Source organism: Mya arenaria, chromosome 11 (genome assembly GCF_026914265.1).
Source record: "Mya arenaria isolate MELC-2E11 chromosome 11, ASM2691426v1".
In the NCBI taxonomy this organism is placed as follows: Eukaryota; Metazoa; Mollusca; class Bivalvia; order Myida; family Myidae; genus Mya; species Mya arenaria.
In genome coordinates, this window is record NC_069132.1 from 22,673,035 (window position 1) to 22,699,675 (window position 26,641).

At 34.0% G+C, this 26,641-nt stretch overlaps 2 protein-coding genes across 4 annotated transcripts; both read right to left on the reverse strand.

Moving 5' to 3' along the window:
• Nucleotides 1-7,164: 7,164 nt before the first annotated feature.
• Nucleotides 7,165-14,788, reverse strand: LOC128207154 (troponin C, slow skeletal and cardiac muscles-like). 2 transcript variants are annotated; one of them, XM_052909931.1, is made up of 7 exons: nt 14,750-14,788; nt 13,841-13,862; nt 10,381-10,524; nt 9,526-9,660; nt 8,632-8,727; nt 7,716-7,789; nt 7,165-7,440 (listed from the first exon to the last, which is right to left on the reverse strand). In XM_052909931.1, exons 1-6 carry the CDS (start codon nt 14,750-14,752, stop codon nt 7,761-7,763), a joined length of 429 nt encoding a protein of 142 aa, XP_052765891.1. In that variant the 5' UTR covers nt 14,753-14,788; the 3' UTR covers nt 7,165-7,440; nt 7,716-7,760. The 2 variants fall into 2 exon arrangements, with proteins under 2 accessions (XP_052765891.1, XP_052765890.1); XM_052909930.1 differs by having other exon boundaries at nt 7,165-7,789.
• A 2,482-nt stretch (nt 14,789-17,270) lies between these two features.
• Nucleotides 17,271-26,424, reverse strand: LOC128209300 (calmodulin-like). Of its 2 annotated transcripts, XM_052913281.1 has the most exons (8): nt 26,304-26,369; nt 25,306-25,340; nt 24,445-24,680; nt 23,886-23,955; nt 23,256-23,329; nt 22,071-22,178; nt 18,980-19,114; nt 17,271-17,411 (listed from the first exon to the last, which is right to left on the reverse strand). In XM_052913281.1, the coding sequence occupies exons 4-8, from the start codon at nt 23,930-23,932 to the stop codon at nt 17,377-17,379; spliced, it is 399 nt and encodes a 132-aa protein (XP_052769241.1). In that variant the 5' UTR covers nt 23,933-23,955; nt 24,445-24,680; nt 25,306-25,340; nt 26,304-26,369; the 3' UTR covers nt 17,271-17,376. The 2 variants fall into 2 exon arrangements, with proteins under 2 accessions (XP_052769241.1, XP_052769240.1); XM_052913280.1 differs by lacking the exon at nt 24,445-24,680 and having other exon boundaries at nt 26,304-26,424.
• Nucleotides 26,425-26,641: the final 217 nt, after the last annotated feature.

Here is a 26,641-nt window from a genome sequence, read left to right on the forward strand (position 1 = left end):
GATTACCAATATCAAATGGATTTATTTTCATCTTACCGTGGGTAGCATTTTTAATTTGACACGTAAATTTTCAAGAAGTACAAGTTCGTTTGAAAAAATCATGTGATTTCAATTTTGCAAAATGGAGATAAAAAATATCAAATATGCGCATACTTATATATGAAGTTTCATTCTAAATGAAGCCAAATGTATTAATATGTGCACAGCATCTGTGAATAAGATGATTGTTTACATATGTGCATAGAAAAGTCTTGGAGCCACTCTCAGTGTAAGTACATGACATTATGATAAACCATCACCATTGATAAAACAATCTTGCATGCTCAATTTTGATTTCCTCTCTTATAATGCACCAGTCAATTGTTACCACGCCTCCCTCGGGGATATACCAGGAAAAAGGGCTGTGTTTTTACCTTTCAGGTGTCTTCGTAGCTAAATAACTTAAGCGAACACATTATATATTACCATGTTGGACGTGTTGTAAACATCAAAAAACTAAATATCAACATTAAAGTTATGGAAGCCAGAACTAGTGATCTCGTAAGTCTTTAAAGCTCCTTTTGGTATTGTGAGTTTTTTGCTCCAGTCTTGCTCATTTAGCTTTTGAAGATTTTCAAAGTAACTGCAAACTAAGTCCAGCTGTCTAGAAAGACTATGTCAAACCCTGACCAGAAATAATTTCTTGTCTTTTCAAATTATGAACTTGGCAATGGTTTTATCATAACATAGGGTATTGGTTTTAAAGAACATGTTAGTGTTTTTGTATGTGGAATGAAATATCATAAGTGGCACTAAATTGAACATAAGTTATAGTTCTCATTGATATTACACATAGCCTCAAGTACATGTTGATCTAAGATTTAAGGCTTGGATGGAGTCAGGGCAAGAAAAATGCATGTTAATACATTGTACTTTCCAACGCAAGAACTGTTTGTTTATTCAAGTAAATAAGCCATCCCCACACCAAGGAACTGCAGTATTGCATAACCAGCTTAATTGACATTATGAGTTGGAGTTCAAATTGCTGCAATAAAAGGCGCATCTAGTTTTCAGAATTATTCAAACTCTGATTTAGCAACTTTAATATAGTTATATGAACTACTTTTGCAAAATGAAAGTTTTTTTAGATTTACAAGGACGGGTGAAAAGTATTTGCCAAATGTACTGCATCACCTGTTGCCTAGGAATCCAAAAAATCTTTGCACTCCAAATGTAACAGTACTATTCAATTTGGAGTGCCTGAAAAGAAAGCTATTTGATTCTACATTCAACATCTTCTTTCTGTATGACATATTGGACCAGGAGAATCATGCACCTACAACCTTTTGCATCTATTGAGATAGGGAGCTATCAGGACAGTGACAGAGGACAATACAAGAATGGCCAACTGCTGCATTTATTGAGTTATCTAATGCATACAAATTAAGACGGAGAAAATAGTTCTTAATTTTTCCAAACTACTTCCTTAAGCATCTTGTACACGTATGTAGTTGTCTTTTACAATGATTGTTCAAAGTTACAATGGCCCTGTGGGTTAAAGATGCTCTGTCCACGGGTTTTGTACATAATAGGGTTATAAGTACTGCGTTTTGATCCAGGAGGTTGTAGTCGACTCAAGTAGATTTTTGCAGATTCGGATTTCACAAGGCACAAGCCGAATAAAATCAAAATCTACAAAAAACTACCAGAATCAAATATGAAATTCCGCCATATCCGGATCAAAACGCAGAACTAATAATCCTTTTATTATATACATTACTGATTAGATCACTTAGAAGCCACATCTTTGCATAATAAATTTCATTTGAAGGATGCACTCACTGGTTTAATGACGTCAATTTAATATTGCGCAACATACTTGTTATGATGCGACATCACAAGAGTGGTATATGGCCGTATTGCACTGGAGCGGAATATGGGTTAAAGTATTTTGTGATATGTATTGCATGTGGATTGATGATGGGTATAACATAAAGAATAAAATTATGTTTGGTATTCCATTCTCACTAGCAGTGTGATGAACTGCTGACACCATGTTATGAAATTTGATGGTTAAAGTATTTAAAAGACATTTCAGTATTTCATACTTAAAAAACGATATTCATCTCATCTTAGTCTACTCATCTTGCTTTGCTATGTACAAAAGTCTGCAGCAGTAATATGAATAGCATTAGACAGAAGGCAGTGCCTAATATTTATCAACAGCACTAACTTATCATGGTAACATGTTATATGAATTGAATACCAAGCACAAATTAAGAGGGACAAAATAATTCTCCACTTTTTAAATAAAAACTACTTCCTAATAGCACTGTGTATGCAGTCTGACATAGGTGTACAATGTAGATGTCTTTTACAAACATTGTTCAAAGTATGGCCCTATGGTTTAAAGCTCCCCTGAAAAAGAGGTGACAGGTTTTCTATATAGTATATAATTACATCATTGAAAATCTTCTCTGAAACTGCAAATAACAGTCCTTTGATATAAAAGGATTTGATCAAATTAAGGAAGTATGTGTGCCAACCACGTAAATTAATTTGTACAAGTCTGATTTAACGACTTTGAGAAATTCAAAAGAACTATATGACTTTATCTGATTTAACGCTTTAGCCCCCAACCCCCACCCCTCCCTCACTCTACACACACTTAACTAGATTTTTCAAATTTCCTTTGCAGCTTGCAACCAGTTTTAGTCTGAAGTTTAAGCTAGCCCATTAAACAGTGACCCCTTGTGATGTGAGCCGATATTTTCAATGCTTAGAACATGGTTGTCAACATACCCCTGAATGAAGCCCTAGTCCATCAGTGCTTTCAGCACTTTGATTCTACAAAGCAAGTGCCAGGAATGATGCTTAAACTATAAATTATATTTTCAGCGCCGTGTTCTACATCACCAATGTCGTTGAGCATGCTCTCGTTATATATGTATTTGCTAGTTTGTTTCTTTTGCTAATGACTTCGACAAAATAGGTGTGTATAAACCAATAAGAAAGATAAACAGATTTGATCCTATTTAACGACTGTAATCATTTGTTTTTGTTTTTGTTTACTTTTCACAACTTTATTCTAACGAACAAGAAAGGAAATATGTAAGAAACTGCGTTTATGAAATGTAAATCCCGATATTCTATTGTTATGTTCAAAATATTATTATACACGTCCACTTTTTAATAACTAAGCACGTTTTTGTTTAAAAAAGATAAAAAAAAGTGTTCATATTTCATTTTCTTTTGTAAGTGATCTAGCCGGGACATATTTGTGCTAGTTACATGTGATCGTAACTGCACCAAAAACCCGGGTTGCAAAGCGCACGTTAAAAATAACTTATTTGAACCACGTCGTCAGCATACTAAGGTGTAAAATTTACAAGAAAAAGGTAGCTCGCATACCACGTAACCCAGACATCCACATCGTTATAGAAAACTATAACGTGAATGTAATAGGATGTTTTTTGCATATAAGCATACTTGTTCGAAAGCACAAAATAAGATTCTTGTAAGATTATTCTATTATTACTATAAAATATTATCACAAACACTCAATTTTTAGTAATTTAGAGATGATGCCATTTGCCCTCTTTTGCGATAGTGAAAGTGAAGTTATTTATTAAAGATTTGTTGTTTTTCTTGAAAAGGTAATCCAACTAGGTGAACTAATACTCCTACGTTGGGAGTAGGAACAATGAGTTCATTTAAGAACAGCCTTGCGTTCAGTTAAGGCTAACAGCCACTCACGTACACGAACGGTTTTGTTTTGTATCCCTGTTGCATCACAGAACACACAGCAAGCGGGGAACCAAATTGGAAACGTTAGCAAGCACTTTTAATCAGACTAAAAGCGATACACGTATTTTAATTATATAATTGTGTATATTATCATTTAAAGTTTGATTCAATTTTGGACAAATGTGTATGTTTTAATTTGGCTCATGCTAAAAGTAAACGTATACATACTGGGCAAGAAGTGCTAAATTATATCGTGAATGACAGTGATAATCCAAAGTTTGAATTTGGTTCGGACATGTTTGACGGGAATACGGATGACCGATACAGTGAAAAGACAGTTTCCAATCGTTCATCTATACCTACTACACCTGTCCAGGTAAAAACCTCAATGTGTATTTTAACTTCTTTGTTGTTTTGCTGTTTATATATCAAATATGATATATCTTTTGTATTATTTGTTTCCTTCAAAAATAATTATACATTTAATGATTTATGCATGTTGTTTTTATTTTGCTACAGATCAGAGTATAGTGTGTATTTAATTCATACGCAATGCATGTACAGTAAAAAATATAAAGTTTGGCCAAGAAACGAGCACCACCTTTCTAGTGCTATCATCAAACTGTTTCAGTAATGCATACTACATTATGCTACAATAAACATTTATGTATAATATTGCTTATTAAAATTTCAGATTTTTCCGACGCAGCGGATCATGAAATTCCTGTTCCGATGAGGCAACAATGGCGTGCTTGTGGCTTCGGTCGCCGATGAGTCAATGTTCGTGGACAGTAGGATAACGCTAAAATTTACCTGACTGACATTCATATCTGCTTCATGCAATCCCACGAGTTTACCATTCACACAAAACATCTAACAAGCCGGATTGTGTATATTTTGTAAATATTAGTCTAAAAGGATAAAAAACATGGTGCCAGACTGTGTGATTGGAAAAAGGTATTAATCACACTTTGTGTTGCGAATAAATGTTTGTAGATTTTTTAGATGTTCATGTGTATATTTAAACTATATATGGAAAACATTCAAGTGTTAAATATTTATGCTGAATGGTTTTTGTCTATGAAAAAATATTGCTTATTCTTGTATTTTGCTATACTGGCTAAGGTCTCAAATCCGAACACTTTTTGAGGTTTTTCACAATTATCTTGGAGAGTTTTTGTTGTAGCAAGTTAAAATTTCGTATGAAACATCTTTGGTTAATGTGACAACATCTGTCAAAGTACAGATTCACGATCTCATCAATTTTATGTCGAAAATCGTTCATTTTATTGGCGGTAAATCACCTTTAAATTTATGCTATGGAGGGCACAAATACCGAACACTTGAAAAGCGAAAATGCATGATAATACAATTATAATTAATAAGTATGCTATATTAAATAAACACTTAGCTGCAAAGTGTTTTATTGTTTCCGATGTTTTTCAAAACATGAAATTCAAATGTAAAGCGTGATTTCTATTTATAAATATAATCAATGTAGGTCAACATAACTGCAAAACCTAAAGATGCGCGTGCGTCATTCCCCCGTGTGCTACATTTTTTATCTTTAAGGTATAAACATTGAATGGTATTTTTTTTTAAATACTCAACAAAACAAGATGAAACTTCGCAAATGTGACCAAGGCAAGCCTTTGTATTGATCTGGAGCATTGAAAAATCGATCACGGTAAACAAACGCGTGTTTTAGCTGGTGTTCGGGATTTGTGTCCTGTTCAGAAATGTACCGTCAACCAGTATATGAAAATTGACACAATAAGTATTTGCAGTACAAAAGAAGTAAAAGTGTCCTTTGGATATTTGTTTGTTTTCTATTACTTGTCTAAATTTGAACAAGATATAAAAAATAAGGAAAATCTGCAAATTTAAAAAAAGATAGAGGTTAAATTCTGAGAAAGCCTAAAATCAGACTGGTGCTGGCTGGAATTTTCTGTCACATATTTTCAGCTGAAATGGTTTACAATACGGTGTAGGTTTTTTGTAAATTCTATTCCAGAACTTAAATGGCTACCAAGGCCAATCGTGTAGTCAAAGCAAGAGTGATAGCTGTAGTTTATATTTGACTGCAAATGCCTATATTCATTTTGTGAGTTATTTTTCAAGTCACCTTGTTTAGTCGTTTCTGGCATGAGATATGACAATGTATTTTAATAGAGAACTATTTTAAACCAAGTTTTCTTAGGGAAAAGTGCAAAACCTAGTTAATAGATTTGGATATGCCATTGGGCAGGCAGTTGGCTGTGACCATTGGCGCTTGTATCCAGGCTATAACTTAGCCATGCAGAGGGTATTTTGAAAATAAACTTTTCAAAAAGGTTTGAAAAACTGGATAACTGTGGTTTTGAGTTCTCTCATTTATGAAATAGTTTAAAGAAATGCATTTGCTTGATCTCAAATAGCATTTGTTTGATCTCAAAACTAATATTTGTATAGAATTATCTTTTAGTGTTATCATTCTTTCACAGGATGTTATCCTTGTACTGTTAACAATGCCATTGTTTAGTTAGTAAGTGAATAAAATGTGAACAAAAGTGAGTTAACTCACTATATATGTGTGTTCGCTCTTCGCTCGCTCCTCTTTTTGCTAAATGCAAAACAAATTTATTTTTTTTATTATTTCGCTCGTTCGCCCCATTATTTTTTAGAAAAAATCCGAAGAACAAGTTATCAATTTGGTGTGGCCTAACACTAGTATTTCAAAATGTGTCATAATACGTTTGACACACACCAATGGAAGCTTTTTGGGAAAGTGCCGTAACTGATGTGAAAAACTCGTGGCCCAATCCCTTTGCATGTCCTTTTTGTATGAGTGTTAGCTTTGTTACATTGCACTGTTTCTGTTTTTTTTTTGTTATCATCATCATATAGTGTGTAAATGTATCGTCATGCAATGAAATAAGTTTAAACCAATGGAGGCTTATTTTGGGAACTAAGATTTACCTTGATACCGCTGTTCTTGCGATCTATCCAAACGTACAAGCATATTGTTTGTGTCTCTCTGTATTGTACACTCTATATCAGCAACAAGACTGGTTCTTTATGTTGATGTCTTGGTCGCAGCTTACTTTTATCTTATCTTTAGTACGAATCAACAATAAATTTCATTGGACTTTGCAAAATAAAATCAGATCAGTTCATGTCTGCAAATTACTTGATCATATTTAGGAAGGAGAAGCTACTTTACAGAATAATATCAACTTGTCTTATTTTTATTCCGTTTTTATTGTAACAAAGGTTATTTGAGCCCTACATTTTAGTGCAGACGTACCATAAAGAAGAATACTGGTTCTGGAAGCATGTGTTTTTGTTTTAAACCGTTCGTATTAATGACAATTTCTGGTATACTCAAACGTACCATAGTTATTGATTTGCATAAATGAGAGCACTTCTCTCTATTTTGATAATGGCTCTGTGTCGCTTTAGGAGTAAATATGTTTCGAGGTCAATTGAAATTGCTAAATGCATACGATATAAAGCAATGAAACGCACATGTTTATTCCGTATATGTACATTACTTCAGGGCATATTATATAATGGCAAAATACAATGATAATATAAAACAACATGAACATAAAACGAATATCGATTCATTTAACACCATAATTATGAGCACTAAGTCGCTGACACACCTAATGTGAATCGTTCAAGACTCCTTTACGCCGAGTTTCATCTATATTTACAGTTATGTGGGAAGTCCTGAAGCAGATAAACATTCAGTCAAATTATGCTACTGAATTTAACAGTTTCGTGATTAAGATTGTTGTAACAATTTACTTAATGCAAAAATATATTATAGTATACCTAAATATAGTATTATTATATAAATTGTACTCTAACTGTAAAAAAGAGCGGTCAGGCCATGCAAAAATTTAAGTTGAAAAGCGGAATAATTTCAAACATTTTGCGATCAAACTCAAGCAGTTCTTGTTATATGTTAATAATGGCAAATCCGTATGTAACGTACGACATACATGAAGTAGTAATGTTCGGTGATGACGGGACTATATCCTTCCGTCCTAGTTCTGCGCAAATAGCCTTAAGAACTCTGAAATGGAAAGGGAATAAAGGGTCGAGTCGGCTCCCTTCATAAAAAATAAAAGAGTCATACTCTCTTGTGGCTTAGTACTAGTTACAGGTTTCCCATTATTTTTTTTAACCTGGTAACCTTTTACCCATTCTGCTCTCTTCGGCCATTTTCCATAAAAAAGAACTTCGGATGTATATGGACTATCTACAATGTCAGAAATCACTTCATTTCACTACAGTACATGTAGATCGCGTAGTAATAAAAATTTAGCAGTTTGGTAATCCTAACTTATTAATACTAAACAAGCACCAGGTGCTGATTATAAAGGGGAATGATACATGGTTATACCGTACCCCTATAGCCCCCCTTTCCATCCCCCTTATATAATTTATAGCAAATGGCAAAGATAATTCGGAACTCCTCGACCCCTTTTTAGTATTAATTCAGCCTGAATCTACTACATGTCTATGGATGTGTCCGACTTACAAATCAGAGTGTCATTTCCTCAAGCCATAGGCAGCAATGCTAGATGAAGTTACCTACTGACCACATATACTTTTATTATTATTTGAAAGGCTACTATTTGCTTATTTTTAATGTGTAAAATAAGTGCAAGAAAAAAATACAAATAAAAATAACAATTATATATATATATATATTCGAGTTTTTATTTGAGCAAAAATTGGGCTATTTGAAATCAAAATTCTTGTTTGCAAAATTGTTTTCGGTAATTTATGTACATATTCTTTATCTACATTTAAATCCTTTTAAATGATATGGGTTCATCATGTATACATAGGATGATACCTTTATTTTAATGATTGTTCTCAAATCTAGCGAGAGTTCTGTAACATCAGTACCTTCATATTCGATCTTGCCATCGCCATTTTCGTCGACGAGCTTGAAAAGATTTTCTAGTTCTTCCTGCGTACAGTTCTGTCCATTCTGCAAAATGGCTAAAAACAAAATGAAATCGTATTGCTGTAAGTGTAATACTCTTTAGCTCGTAAGTTTCTACGGGAATATGTTGATATTGTGTTATGTCAGTGGGGCCATTGTCGATGTCGTAGAGCGAATTGTTTAACAGTAATACTAGTTGAACAAAATACAGCTTTAATAATAGAGTAGGTTTTCACATCCTACTTTGCAAACATGTTTATAATTACACATAATAGGTCATATAACATAGACAATATGTAGTAAGATATTAGCCCTTCGACCAAATGAAAAAATAAGCTGCCGATTGGCTTGTTTCTATTATACCATTGTATGTATCTAGGGTTAATGGCTTAGTGTTTTATTTGCAGAAACATACAAACAGGCATTGTGTCATTACCTTGTCCTCGGCAACCAACAACATAAAATAATTATATAGAAGCCGTAAACTGTGTCAACAAACATATATATTTATATATCTCTGTATTTCGTAATGAGCATCCTACCAAAGGCATATCAAAGCTTGATTCTCTATTCTGTCGCGATTCTAATGTTTTGTGCATAAACCACTCGTGTGCATTTCATGCATTATAGCCATCGATGACCATTTGATTGCGCTCAGCCTTTGTTTATCTTGAATCTGGAAATGTTATGTTGAAATAAATATTGTTACTACCAAGTTAGTACAAAATATTAAAAGAAACGTGACTTGGAATTAAAATATAATAATCAAAGAAAAAGGTCACAAACAAACGTAAGAAATATTGAGTGCAACCCTGTAGAGGTTATTGTTTAACTTAGATACTAAATAATGGTACCTCTTAGTTCCTGCTTGTCTATGTAGCCATCCCCGTTACGGTCGTACTTGTCAAAGGCGGCACGTAGTTCCCCTGTTGGGTCTGGCAGCGTCGTCACAAATTCGTAGAAATTCTCAAAATCAACTTCGTCATTCTCTGAAAACAATACTTGTTAGAGACAAATGTGAGGTTAAATGGACCCCCCCCCACACACACACACACCAATAGTTAAAGCTCTTTGTTTTTTTACCGTTCTAAGGCGGCAATCACAACATTCATTGATATTTAAACGCCTAATTTAACTGTGTATGGTGTCTGGATAAGATTTGCCACTAACGTTTACATTTCATTCTGGATGGTTGGGATACGTGTGAGGTTGTGCTAATGAATTAGTTTAAACACCCAGTAATTTTACATTTTGCTGACCACTCCAAGGCGGTATCTAACATCCTTAATACACATCCCTAGTTTTATTATTCGAATTATAATGAGCTAAATCGATTGTAGCTACACACGAAGAAATGTTTTCCCTTGAACCTAAATTCTCAAATATAATGCAGTTTTTCTATCTGAACAAATATTGACAATAAAAGACAAGGTTGTTCATTCTCTACACATGGTACTGTTCATTCAGAGACACCACATCATTATGATGACATTGTACAAGCTTGCGTGCCCCAAAACATTATCAATGGTTCAGACATACGTTATCCTGACACTAGGACATACCCATCATTCATCACTTTGCAATTTACTGCAATGTCTGTTTTTTATTGTCTTAAGCATGGAGGACCTCGTGCAGTTTAATGCATATCCTGAACAAAGATATTATGATAGTCTGATAAAGTAGTTTTTCCTAGCAGAGAAGCAACTTACCGTTTGTGTCTGCCTTTTTCATGAATTGTTGGACTTCGTCTTCTGTGGGGTTCAGGCCGACATACTGGAGCAGACGTTTGCACTCCTGCATACTGATACCGCCGCTCTGGTCACTGTCGTAGTTACTGAATTTAGCACGCCACTCTGCCATTGATCATATTAAGTGTTTTAATGAAATTTCTTCGGTACGCAATCTTAAAGCATTACTCTCTCTTTTGTGGGAAATATATGTGTTTGTTTATACGAATAAAGAATTTCATGAACCTTCAGCCAGATAGCGACAGTGCTGTCAGAAAGATGTTTGTAAGATTATTCACATAATTTATTAACTCCATAAATTAACAACTTATGCTGCAATGCTGATGTATTCCACTTATGTATTGTGTTTATATTTACATAAAACGATAGGGAAGTATATCAATATAGTGGTCTGGGGGGTATAGACCAGATTCCTGACAGAAAGTCTCTATGATCGAATCCTAATGCCGACGCAATGTTTATTTTTTAATTATATTTTTTATCATTTTTATAAAATTAATTATAATTTTAACTAATCTAATATGTTCTACCCCTCCCCCCCCCCAAAAAAAAAAACCGCTAATACAACAACAGATTTCTATGTATTCGAATATATAAAAAATGCAGGTACTGGGGCTGTCAATGTGCACTCCACCAAATAGGTGATATTAGAATACTCAAAGATGGTCTCTAACAGAAATCCATACTTAAAGTCATACTCTTGATATCGCTCTAACTATTTAACCGTCTCGAATTCGGCATTGATGTGTGTAAATGTGAATCACATGTAAAAGAGTCTACCTCTAAAGACATCTACATTTTTCACCTTTCGGACACAAGTTACTAGAACTGAAAATTTCGATCGAAAAGGGTAATAGCTCTCGTAGATTGGATTTCATTTTGATGTTAAACCATAAAACGTTGAAGTATACATATTTATTTCTCCAAACAAACTTCGATATCTGTCGATTAAGAACTCCCAATAATCCATGTGGATGGGAAGGTTTGTATGAGAATATTTTAGACAACATGTTTGAACGGGTGTCGCTCGATATCCTTGCTGGAAGTTTTGTCGAGTACTCTTCCAGTTGCTTCGATATTTATACGAAGCATTTTGATAAGTATTCTGCAGATAGTGTTTTGCACGATATTTCGAGTACTTGTTATTTGTAGGTGTTTCTAGGACTTTTATACGATTGTAGACAACTACGAGCTTGTACGAAAGTTTCGCCGAGTTGCAAAATTAGTAAAATCTAAGTGCAAATTAATACGTTATGTGACAAGATTTGAGTTTACAAGCATGCTATTAAATACTTTTTTGATGACACAAAATGAAATGTGGCTTTGATAGCATATGTTCCGCCCTCTGTCGTACTTGGTCGAGATGATTCGAAAGTTTTTTCAGGTCAAAGAGCCGGACAGTCGAAATTATACGAAAAATGGGCTTAATGCACGGGTGAGTTGGGATTCGCATGAAAAATATCTAAACAGCGAAAATTTAACAGCTTAAAGTTTTTCAGTCAAATCCAAACAATATGCGAGAAAAACAGGTCACTAGTAATACCTCGTACGTCACAAAGCTGCATCTCTTCAAGTTTCATGCGAAAAGAAGCAAGTTATGAACTTGCCACAACTCGTACCAGAAGTCATGACAGGGTTATGACAGATTAGATCATGTCAAACACTGTCACGCGATTTCTTAGAAATCAAGCAAATGGTTATTATTTGTCTGAGAACAGTTTTACGGGCGTTCTCTGTAATCTTTTTTGGCCATAAAATCTTTTACGACACCTCATCAATTGCTTTGATATTCGTAGGGAACTCCTTTGATACGTATTCGATAAACGTACGTGAATACACTGAAATGTAGGTTCTTAGCACGACACTGTTCGAACTACCTCGGATCCCTCTAAACGAGTCGTTCATGCATGGCTACAAGCGGTTTAATGTCTTTTACATTGTATTTTGACGTACGGGTATTAGCTCGTGTTGGAATTTTTAATGGCAAGTTTTTCTACAAGTGTATGATCATATGTTCACAACACAATAATAGAAACGATGTGTTATTTTGAAATTAATTATTTGTTAATTGAATATTCAGTTCTAAATCGAGCACTTCTAGAAGATCCTGGTGGATCCGCAAACACTCCGAACACGACTGCGAAGCAAATAGTATATAGAACTTTCCTTAAGTGACTCGGCAGATGCTTTTTGACGGAGAACGCACCGACAATAGGTTACAATGTGTTCGGCAGCTGTACGACAATGCATCGATAAGTTGGGATATGTTTTCAACAATTTTCTGGACGGCGAGCAATTTACCGTTCCTGACAATATGCATTTGTTTTCGACCTACGTCATATAGAGACATTAGTTCGACATGCACACGGCATGAACCGAGCCATTAACTCGTCGCAAGAGTAGCGACCGTGTATATTGGGATAAATGAACGCTAAGACTGCATGGTCAAAGGTGATAATGTATCTATTAGTTAATACTATTACTATCTTAATACAAGTTTTAAGAATAGGGTGTGTCTAAAGCAAAACTGTAATTAGAATAACCAACAAAACTACTACCGGAGAAGAGTACGGGCATAATTGACAGAACGCACTTAAACCAGTATAAACAATGAAATTCTCAAACCATTGTTTTCGACATGTGTTTATCCTTTATGGTATATTAAAACAATTGTATTAAATGTGTTAAATCTTATTTGGGAGAAATAGTGCATCTTTAATTAATATGATCAGAGGGACACGATTCGTATTCAAAATCATGAAGTACTTCTGGTATCTCCTAATATTAACACCTTCCTGACTGAATTAATTATCGTTTGCCTTTGAACAGAAATTTGAAACTCAAACAATGCCTTAGGTGTCAATATTTACTGAAACTTTAATAAACGTTTAACTTTTGTAGAGCCCGGAATAACACAATAAACATTATGTTGGTCACTTTATTTACAACCAATTTAAACCTTATAAATAATTCAAATATTACTGAATATGTAAAAAGCTGTGAACTTCATTCATGATAAAGTGGAAATTCACACGAGATTCCATTATAGTAGCAATACATCAATACATGAGTAAACGAGATCAAACATAAACACTGGATTCAAATGAGGTCAATGTCAAATCATGCATGTGTTAAATTATGTTATTATACACATCGAAATACAGCTAGTCTCATAATGTTACTTTGTAAGATATTGCCTTTCAAATTTACAAATAATATTTACGGAGATGCAATCGTTTGTTAAGAAATGTATTGGTAAATATTTTTCATTATGGTTTATTATCTAACCTCATAAAAAACATTCACAATACTCGCTAAGCAGTATAATGTAATATAAGTTGCACCAAAAACATCAATACATTATGTGCGCTGAACAGAAATCACACGCGATTAAATTAAATTAAGAACAATATTTACCTACCTTCCTTACTCCACTGACTTGCCTGAAATTAAGTGTGAATGTGGTTAATGCATGCTTTGGTACCTAACAATCCTTGATAAACATACCTAGTTTTTTTTTATACATTATATACTTAGTGTTTTGCACTGTGCTGTTTGTGGAGTTTTGTGCGTTGAACGTGTTTTTGTTTACAATTTCCATTACTGGACTTGTTTCTGTAGTTCTTCATATAAATATTGGTGGAAATTAGCATGATTTTTTTTTAAATTTTTATTTTCATAACATAACAAGACACAATGTCAACGATGTCATTACGTTCGCTAACAATTTGTTGCTTCTTTTTGTTCAACTACAACTTACTGTATTTTTTCATCTTTTTTATGAATATAACAAAATAAATATATGTTTTAGTGTAAATTCGCAATATGTTGCACCTTGTTAACACACACAAGTAAATATAGCGTTATGTCCTCACTTGTTGAAATATTTTGCGATCTTAGATAATCGCATCTCGTATACATGTAACGCAATATTACATTTTCTTTATTGGCAATCAATATAATAAAAATGAAATTATGTAGAACTGTTTTTGTTTGTTCTTATATTTGAACGATATCTGTTTGATATATATGAGTCTTATATTATGTTATTTCTTTTCACATAACGCCATAATATATATCATTACAAATCAAAAGCGTGAAAGAGTAGAGCTATGCCATTTGCGCTATTAATCAATAAAGTAGTATTTATTATTTATATAACAAACCACAAGACGGATTTTCTTAAACTCTTATTTACCAATTTCCGGAAAGTCATTGAATTAATGCGTATTATATGATCATTCATGTTAATCCCACTATTTAATAGCAATACCATACCATAATAACTAAGGTTATTCTTAAACCTACAGTTGTTCTACTAGTCGCTTACCATTTTAACTTGTAGCTAAATCCGTTAGGCACAAAGTTGAACTGAACATGGCCCATTATTTATCGCTTTATTACCCGTCCAATCGTCCTTTCTTGTAATTGGCGATCTGACACCCGCGATTAATTCATATGTAAATACTCCAGCTATCCTTAAACGATTCAGTTCAAAAGATTTCTATGTTTTCAATGAAAGCCCTGTATGCAATAATGAAGGAACAAGATATAGTGTTTTGTATTCTATTATCGGCTTATATCATTAATTACGGAAGTGTTCTTATACAAGGAAATATTTGAAACCCTGTAAATAATAAAAAAAATATTCAAAAACGTAGATCCCTGACATTATATTGAAACGGTCATACTATTAAAAGACAAGTCCATCGCTTAAGTTCTTTAGTTTTTGATATAACAATAATTATACCATAAATATTCAAGTAATCATTTGTTTATCATTAAATTAATGTACTGGTATCCCTTACCAGGTTATTGAAATTATCCGAAACGAGCGCGTATCGCGAGGGTTGGGCGGGGTTACTGTATTGTTCAAAATTGTTTAGCTATTACCAAGCAACTCTAATATGAGAAATAACGAATCCTTTAAAAAGAGAACAATTTAAATGGGCACAAATACAAAATAGACCATTTATCTTCTCATGCACAACTTGGATAGATGAAAAGATTCATAGGGCTGAATTCAGAACAACCACTCTCACTCACACTCCAACTACCATTACGTAAGGGATACTCAAATGATAACTTGACTGGGCAAAGGGGAGGGACACTCAAATGATCTCTTCGTATTCACAGGCCTGATCACTAACAATCCCATTCATCAAGTGACCAATACAGTACATATATGCATGTATAATATATATCCATTCATAAAAAAAAATGTGATTGGCGCATCCCTTTGAAAATCTGATTATTAAAAGTCCACGTTATTGAAGGAGTATCCCGATCTCTTAATTAGTGTGTAGAAACGCGGATTTCCTTATTTGTTGCAAATCAGTGATATATCTAGTACATCTTATCTTCTTGTTATTTACTGTATAAAATAATACATGGTTTACCATGGCTTTTGGTTGATAATTGCCTCAATGGAAGGAATAATTGCCCGAGGTCAACCATGTATTATCCTGTATAATACAGATGTTTTGTCAATTGTCAATGATTTCAAATGGATTTAAAAACATGGTTTTGCGGAATAATGAAGGATATGTCATAAAATTAGCATCTTGCCTGAAAGTCTAAAACTGAGATAAAACAAAATTGTTTTGAATGGCATTAGCTGCGAAAAATAACGAGTGACTGGAATTCAAAATAGCAAACCTTTTCGTACGTGTTTTCAGAATAAGCCTGCAATTATTCCATTCTTCAAATATTTCCTGTTTTACATCGGCTGATTGTATTGTTCATTTCAATAGGTGAGCACAGCTAGGGTCGATCAACCCTAGGAGCAGTTTCATAAGAATCTCGGCTTGAATGACCCTAGCCATTTCGCTTGAATAATTAATATTTCTCAACGAATAAAGTAAACCAAAACGTTTCAACAAAACATTTCCTTGTCTCATTACTTTATGACCTTTACCGAATGTAAACATCCGGTACGGTTTCGGGTAGTACTCGTTACAGAAACACGGAAGGTGTCATTATTGGTAAAACTAATTTACTATTATTGCACCGATAGTTCCATAATTAATCCCTTTTAAGCTTTAATTGTTTACCGAGTATACGGCGGCCATTTTTTTCGTAAAAATGACGTATAGTGAAATGTTACTATTTATAATAACATGTGTATTATGTACATTAATTTAAACTTATTCCTTTTGTACTCATAACCAGTCCTCAATGACGGTTATTTGGCCTAGCCAAACTCACAAATGTCCCACTCACACGAAAACACTTGAGTCTTATTCACACCCGTGAGTACGAAGATACCTTTCACACGAACATATTTGAATCGTTATGTGATTGCAGAGGATTAACTCACTTCAGGTGTGAGAGAGAGTATTTGATCTGAACTCGGCCCACCGATTTATGTTGGCCATGAAATCCAGCGTTACTACATGTCTCGTGATTACGATAAAACTATGTCTCCAACTTAATTGGAGACTTAATTATATACGACTGCATAATAACAATTTTTTCACAGTCATGAACTTCGTTTCCAATTAAATTATTTCAGACATTCGGAATAAAACTCTTGTAATCACGATATTGTACTATCGTAAGTGCGATAATAAATAACTTTTAATATTGATACAATAGTACTGATAAGATTTCGTAGCTTTTGAATTTGTAATTTATTTTACCAATGAAAATCTCGTTTCCCTCGAAGCTTAAACAAACCTCATTTATTGGGGATTCCTTTGGCTTTTTGTATTTAAACACAGGTTTCAAATGTATGTCCTAAATCCCTGAGTAAACTAAGTGACAGTGTTGATTATATTAAAAACATTATTGACAGTAATATTTTATCATTAATTATTGATAATTGTCATTCATAATCACACAAATATACACAACGTTAACATTTCTTTATTGAAGTATAATGTCTCATGAAGAGCAACAAACATCATTTTAACATATGGAATACAAATGTGAGAAATCTCTGTTAGCACAGTGTCTTTACTGGGTCATCTCCGTCATAAGAGCAGCAAGTTCTGAAATACAAAGTTTACACGATAAGGAAAACGAATATAGATTGGCAGTTTCTAAAGATCAACAGCTTTACCTATGTGTACTCCTTTACCTTGTGCACTCTCAATTTGAAGAGGAGACATATCAAATATGGATTTGTAAGATTTATATCTAACTACCCATTTGTACTTCTGCTTAGTTTAGTCGAAAATTATAGCTACAAGACAAAACAAATGTGATACTTCACAAATTAAAATCTGTTTCGTTCCTTATCTTATTTTTAGTGCACAATATTCCGAAATGGTTTATTTTCTTTCAATAATGATAATGAACGAAAATTGCAAATTAACTCACCCAGTGTCAGAACTATAATGATAGTTATTATACCTTATATTACACTTAAACTTTTCTTCAATATTTCTAACCTCTGTCAATTCAATTTATATTGTACATTGGTAAAGATAGACCTGAACAGACTAAAAAATGTATATGTGCCGGTACATAAATACATCGACCTCACAGAAAACTTAAGAAAGCAGATTTACAAACATAAAGTTTGCACCTTGCGCACATTTATATGCAATACTCGTGTTAATAAGAAAACACACAGTAACAATATTTATCAAAGAAAGACAACATATATTTACAAGCACATCTCTGCCTTCCAAGCCACCCAGCCCTGTACCTTTCATGGATACCTTCCACGTTCTTTATAGCCCCCATCCCCATTATCAGTTACTACAGAGCCTTGGCCTCAAAATGAAACATAACGTACACCCACCTCACTTTTGACCCTCGGCACACGCGGTCAGTTCGTTCTCAAAGGTACCAACTAGAAGGCATCCGTACCGCCCTAGATTTGACATTCAATGGAAATTCTATCATCCCCGTAACTGCCACTGTAATCATCCTCGCGACTTGTCCTCATAGTCACCCTTTAACCACTCAACAGTGATGGCTTGCCGTTACAGCCCATGCTGGTATCATTGATAAAATCATGTAACACCTCGTCATTACAGTAACCTTTTACCCCCGCACGCCCCCCCCCCGGTAACGTCCTTATAACCATTTACCTTAAACGGACAGCTTGTCGTCAACGTCCTTATAAGCATACTCAATAAGTTCATCTAACACCTCCTCCTAACAAGCACCTTTAACCCATCCCACAGACATAATTTGACCCCCTCCCGCCATTAACCTTCGACAGAGAAGGATAAGTTCATATAGCAGCTTGGCCTAACGATAACCATCAATCCTATCCACACATTTACCGTCAATAGATAGCATTCCGTCACTGTCCATTTCAGGATCAGTGAAACAGTCATCAAACATTACGCCCTAATAGCAAACCTTTACACACCGTCCACTTGCCTTAAATGGATAGCCTTCAATCACACATTTTATGGATAGCCTTCAGTCACCGTCCTCGTAGGCATCTGTTGTTATTCCATCCCCTTCTACTAAAAATAACCCTAATCCCACACTTAACATTTACTTTTAAAAACCTGCCACCCCGGTCACTGCCTTTGTCATAATTGATCAATTTGTAAAGCATCTAATACTAACCCCTTTACTCGACTCAACCCTTTACCTCCAATGGAGAGCTTGCCGTCGTTGTTCTTGTCGGCACTCTCAATCAGATCGTCAAGCTCCGAATCTCCAAACCCCGACAGAATGTTTCGGAGTTCATCTTTTGAGATAGTTTCGTCGCCGTCCGTGTCAAACTCTGGAGACATACCAATATGTAAAATACAAGGGGCACGCGAGCTTCATCTGTTTTATTGCTAAGTATAGTATAGTGATAATAAATGGAGGATGGCTTCCCGTGTTGGTTGGCGGTATTGAAAGGGTTTTAAATGATTACTCCGAACCGAAGAAAGACTAAAGCTGAAAATAATAGACCAACGACTTCTTATCTCTGATAAACAGAAGACCATTAATGCAGGTACATGGTTCATATTGCATTGTTGAGAAGTTTGTGGTGAGGGCAGGGATAACACCATTGGTTAGGATATTTTGCGCCAAGTGATGTTATTACTTGATATTAATTGTCAAGCGGTAGGTTGATAGAGTTTGCCTTTGCAAATAAATCCCAGTTGTTTTATTTAGTTTAATCACAATTTAAAGGTCTATATTTACATTTCAACTTCCATTCCTTAAATGACCTGCCTTTCGGCAATTGCGGTTATCATCTGATGAACGCAAATCTTCGGATATGTAAGGATCGCAATTCATCGCATAACAATATATTTGAAATTTGTTGATCTTGTTTGTATTGTGTTAGCAGGTCCCGTAAAATATAACTCAACATTTTAGTAAGTGTTGATTTATTATATTTTAAATGTTTTGTTGCCATTAATGTTTCCATTTCACGTTTAGAAGTGATTTCAAGTGGCTGATGATTTCCTGCGTTATTGTGACGTCATTATGAAAAAAAAACATGTTTCCGGTTACAGTCGGGTCGTTCTATTTACAGAATGGGTAAGAAAGGACTAGTGAAAGGTTTTCTTAAATGAAATGAATTAATTCTTAAAAAGAATAATGAACTATTGGTGTAAATAGAAGTACTGAATTGCGGGATTAATGTCATCATCGGGGATATGAACGCAGTTGGGCTGGTCAAAGTACGCATGGAGTCCTTCGGACTTAACAAACATTGACCAACCCAATTGCGTTCATACAACGATAATGACATCAACCATGCATTTCATTACTTAATTATACTTATCGGCTTTGAACAAAAGCTTTGCCGCTTTGTCTCAGATTTGTAGTTTACATTATATTTTCAAACGCTCATTACTATACAAATCTTTTCTTTGCTAAAAATATTATCGAATTCGTACATCTCAATGCGGCAATAAATAATTTATTATATCATTTCAAACGTAATTGGATGTTCTTTCCTGCAGACAAAATATAATCTCCTTGGTTCATCTGTTTTAATGATTCCATTTGTCACACATATTAAGAAAATGAACTTAAATATTTTCCCCAAATTTTAATCTCTTATTTATTAGTGAACCATTAAAGCAACATTTCACGCCACTAAGCCAGTACAAAGCTGATATAAAACCGTAACCTATTTTTCGTCTATCTATAGAAGTTAATCGCGGGAAATCCTGCAAACGTCATGGTTTAATCAATATGTAAAATATATTGTCTTCATGAGGTAACCAAGACAACCATACAATTTCATTTTTTTTAAGTTCTGAGAACATCTGGAAATAATAAACAAAATAAACCCTTTTCAGGCTGTTATTTCGTGTTTACGTAATGGTATTCGAAATAACGTTAACTATTTCGTGATAACGAAATGTTAAATAGTATTTTTGAAATAACATTTCGTAAATACAGTCGAACCCCGTTGGCTCGAACTCCCAGGGACCGGCGAAAATAACTCGAGCCTCGAAAAATTCGAGCCAAGCGGGGATACTAACGTTCAGTCTAAAGAGATCGGTCGTTCATATTCAATTCGAGCCAACGAGGAGTTCGAGCCAAAAGAGCTCGAGCCAACAGGGTTCCACTGTACGAAACAAAACTAAGTGTTGGACATTCGTATTGACGTCGACGGAATCATAGCATTTTAAAAAAGGTCCATCAATAAAGAGGCGCACAATATAGGATTCCAATGGATTGGTAGATGGCGCGCTTTGCGCACGAGGTTTTCGGGTTTCTTTACCGCATGGTCATTCAGCGCATGGTCAGCCGACAATGACGGGTGAAAATTTCATTTTTATTCGGTAATTATACATGTTTAATTGCTGAATTTTGTGATTCTTTATAGCTTTGCCTAATTATATCTCAATCCGTCTGGGGATTGACGTTGGGGAAATACAACTTTCTCGGGACAAAAGCATTTTGACAAACTTACAAAGTCTAAAGTAATGCTGAATCGAGAGTAATATTTGTTGGTCAAAACTACATAAAAAGGTAAAATCACTAAAAGAAAACGCCATCCTATTGTGTCGCACATAAGTAATTTATAGTTGTAACTTAACAAGACAATACACCATAGGGGTTGAACAATTTGGTTGTATTTTACGTAGTGTACATATCACAGAGTATCATTATGTTGGAATGTATGTATTCATAGGATGAATCATAAAACCCCCCATATTAATTAAAAAGTTGTTTCGGTGAAGTACATGATGCGTCTATTTTAGCAGTACATGTATACTCATAGGCTTCGTATCGCTATTTAAAACTGAATAAACAAGAACCATCTTTAGCAGAAGAGATGACCTGAGGTGGTATTCATAAAGTTCTTAAGTCATTTCCTAATATTATTATCTCTTCAGTCACATGAAATAAAAATAAAAAAAAGTAAAAAAAAAACATTATTTCTATTGTCCTTATTTGAAAAAAACAAACATACTGTAATGTTAAAAACACTAAAACATTTCTTTTCATTTGACTTTAAACATTTTAAGAAATTGACTTAAGTTAGGAAATGACATTAGAAGTGTTATGAATACCACCCCAGGGTTATATTATGTCGCTGCAGGCTACGTATCGCGATACATAATTTTTTAAACAGTATACATCTTTAACAAAAGAGATGACCAGGGTTATATGCTGTCGCTGCACTATTTTCCACGACTGAAACTCTCACCAGGGACGATTCCTATTGATTGTCCGGTGGCGCCAATAAATTAAATACCCCCAACTAATGCTCATGGTACCTTTAAGCGCCATCATGAGTGAACTCGTCGGGTCTTCGTTGCTGAAAGCCATCTGCTGGGCATTCTCTCGCATGGAACAGTATTCTTCAAGGCTGATATTCCCATCTTCTGTGTAGAGAATAAAACAACTCTTTTGACACACTTAGGCGATATATTAAACAGTTAAGAGAAACTATTCTATTTTCAGGTCGACAAAAAGGTTCAACAGCAATTCAATGCAATGCAATGCATGCAATGTAATACAATAGTGATTTATTTGTAATACATTAGGCCACCGGCCCAAAATACTAATCTATAATGTTTAAAGAATGATGTACCAGTATATTTAATTTAATACATATGTAACTATATATATATTAACACAGTACAGGGATTTTGCAATTATTGATGACTCAGCGATTATCAATTTTGCGGCCCGGGTCGATTATCGATTAACATTTTGCCGCCCGTAGAACGTTCGCACGTGAAATTAATTTTCGCCTTAAAATCAATTGTGGAGACTGAAAAAAATCATATAATGTCTTAACTAAATAATCAAAATTTAATTAATTTATTGATCTGCTTAAACATATTTATTATTAAAATCCTAAAGAGAGGCGAACGCAGTTAAGGAAAATATGCTAGTGTTTGATAACCAGTGTGGACCGTTAGGGCGGCGTTTTTTTATTTAGCGTTGACATTCTAAAAATAAAACAAAGGAAGCGGAAAAAATGAATTTACTTGAAAAACAACAACTGCACATACATGTTAACATATATAATACGAGGTATTTGTTTATTTAAGTACAAACAGTCGTTCTATTTGCTCAGTGTTCATGTTTATTAATTGAATTGTAACATTAATTCATGACATGAAAAGACAGATTTCAGTGATTCGTACAGAAAGTTCGGATAGACTTGATTTTTTAAGAGGTGATCAATTGAAATGGGAATGGGAACATAAAAAAAGACAACAAAATGTTGTTTGCCTTTTTGGCCCACTCTCAAAAACTAAATTCAAGAGTGATTGTACTCATCGTAGTCAAGCCAGAACGAAAAGAGAATGCACAACTGGATTGCAGGTAATCTTTAAAAATCAAACTACGTCTCGGGCCATTATCACTCAACGGCTCGGCTACGCCGTGTATTGACCTCGAAGCGCCGTGTTAGCCCCTTCCCCTCCCTTCCTCAAATTGCTAGTGCTTACCATCTTTGTCTATAGATTTTAATAAGGCTTCTTCGTCTGAAGGAGTAGGATTCTTGCCTTCCTTCTGTAGTTTCCTGAATGAAATCGGTACAACCATTCAAATATGACATTCCCCACTATTTTGACACAAAATAACTCATTATCTGATCAGTTTCCCACGTTTTGTTGGAGCACTTGATTTTCTCCACAAAAAGATGAATTTATAATATATTCCTAATGATGCAGTTTGTAATGCATAATTGTGTTTTACATTTGTATAACTCAATTGACTTTCAATGACAAAACAACAGAAAATATATTATTTGTGTACAGTTAAAAAATACTAGCCTTTGTTAAAAATAATAACTAACAGCTACGTGGCCACAAATTCCCAAGATAAAAAATGGCAGGGTATTGGTTATATTTTCTATCTGTACACAACTCATATCTTGTTTTCGTTTTGATCATTGAAGTCAAATTAGTCATTCATGATAATACATTTAATTAAAAAAAATCATCGACCAATATCATACGACTTTAAGAATCAAAAGTGATATGATATATATATATATATTGCAACTATTTAAGTGAATGTGCAAAATCGGAATACAAACATTATTGTTTAGAAATGATAGCAGATATTAGTCATACTCAACAAAATCTTTGATGTTGATGACGTCGCTCGACTCGTCCTTCATTTCATTAAACTCCGCCTCCCATTCTGAAAATGCAAGAGCAAACATTGATTTTATTTTAAACATTGATTGTTTATAGCTCTGTATAGTATTGAATTAAATATGTTCTGGATTCCACCAACGACTTTGTCCTGATTTAACTGTACCCTTTAACTGTAACCATTTACTCTCGACAATAAATAGCAGATCAATACGAATTGAGAAAAAAAACAGCGTCTACAATATGAAATATAAGTATACGTTTTTGTACGTTATGTAAGAACATTTCCCCAAATAACCCACTTGCATCTCAGCCTGTTTCTAACAACTATTCAAGACAAGAATTGCATAAATACTGAACTCGTGTTTGACAGACTGTGCCAAGGCGGTAATCCAATCAGTTATCGGTTAAGCTTTTTTACTATGTTTGCGGTCTGTTTGTGGATGTCAGGCGCTAGCTGACTGTTCGCAAATACGCAGTTGCATACTGATTTTTTTTCACGCAAAAAACAACAATCCGAATTTGAAATACAAACCGAAGGGGGGTAGGGAGTGAATGGGTTAACAAGCTGTCTGTCAATGAACTAATTTCGATCTGCGTAATCCCAAATTGGCCCTTGCTACGCGCCTGGATGCGGTGTCTGTACGATTGTGCCTCTAGTGAATTGCCGTTTGGTCCATTGCCCAGGGTCTCTTAAAAATGTTTTAATGTTCGACTACTGAGCTTGTCCCTAGTAGTGTCTTTTGAAGAAAGTTTGTTGAATAAATCTACCTTCAGACAATTGTAAAAAACTAGGATAAGTTGTCTACATGTTATCTTTAAGACAGTTTTCACATTTAAATGATTTTGATTGGTTAATATTTATTTTTAGATTAATATTTACCAACCTATAAACTTTTTGGCTAACATTAACCAAAACAAAGAATTAACTAGTTTTATTAAAGCGACTGCTTATGATTCCATTATTATGGTGTCAGTTTAAAATGTTTACCAAATAAATACTATTATATACTGCAATAAATAAATTACTTGATTTATTTTCGCTCTTGCATATTTATAGTAAAAAATGCAAAAGATACACTCTCAAAATCTCATCTCTTACACGTTAAGTCGCCTTGGAGCATTACCAACTCATTGCTCCTACACTTTAACACGTTCGACATTTTAAATGTTCTTTCAATTAATGGCGGCCGAGAAAAAGTATAAAAGAAACAGAAATGTGTTTAATATTTCAGTGTAAGATGGTAGTGATCATTGACAAACTTTATTTTCACTCGTGGCTAAAATATGTTTTTCCTTTTCCTTTCACACTCGTGAAATAAAATATGATCTTACACTGAAATAAACAGATATCATATATTTCCTTTACAGCTGATACCATTATTGTATGACTTACTTTCTCTGTCCGCCATTGCGATGACTGTTTACGGTCTGAAAATGAAATTTGATAGTGACAGTATTGTTCATTGACTATATGTTATTGTTCCGGAAATCTTGACAGACTTGAAATTTTATTTGAGATTGACAGCCTGCAATAACACAACAACAAACAAACATTCTGTTTACAAGTATTTGGAAAGAAAAATCTAAGTTGTAATACCTTTGATTTTTTTTTCATGAATAGTTTCCCTTGTGCCGCTTGTATTGAAACACAATTAAAGGGAAACAACCCCTTCTTAAAATAATGTTGTAGAACTTAAAACTTAGAATCTTTAACATTATAAATTATTATACAAAGTTAATTTTCAAAAGCCAATCTAAGTGAAATACACATATTGATATTCATTACGTTAAACTATAACTTAAGTCTGAAGCTTTACTTGATGACAACAATGATATTGATATTTTCTTAGATAGCAGGTTCGGGGTAGCTAGTAACGAAAAAAAACAACATAGCAATATCGAACCTTTTAGCTGTATTGATGAAACTGTACCTTTTTGGTTCAAAGTACAGAAAAAACATTACTAAATTTCATACACTATTAGAAATATATGATAATAAAGAAAAAGGCCGAGATAAAATGGGTCATACGAGAATAAATGGACCCATACACTCTCAAACTGTAGTCAAATTAACCATAACCTGCTAAAAGAGTGTTTTCATCCTCGAAAGCCATTGCTGATGTTTATTTGCGTATTTCTGTCTTGATTTTACAATTTCGTTCAGTATTATTGCATCCTCATACTGTTAATAACACTCATTTCAACTAGCTCCTATATAAAGTGCAGCCATTTGATCAAATACCATTATGTTACGATATGTTCGTCTGAAGTTCTATGACAATGACAAGAAAGGTAATATATTTGTAGTAAAATTGAATCTACAAAATGAGGTAGATCAGTTTGATTAACATTACTTTATTATAATTGATATTAACAGAACAAAATTCATACATATCTTCTTTTCCAGTGCAAAGATAAATCCCATTTATTAAACCAAATGTCCCAATGCTTGCTTTAAATCATTTTGAATGCAAAAGAAGATATCGATTTAAACTAAATTCATTAATTAGTGCAATCGATATCCATTCCAAAGCATTATGTTACCGACAGAGATACATATGAATGGAATGAATAGAATTTTATTGAATATATTGAAATAGGAATTGATTTGGAACTAAAACGCATACATATTTATGATCTTCTCTTTTAAAGCACTCTTCTGTTTGGAACAAATTAAAGCTCGATCACAATAGAATATTTTTAACCAAGCTACTCAAATGATGGATAAA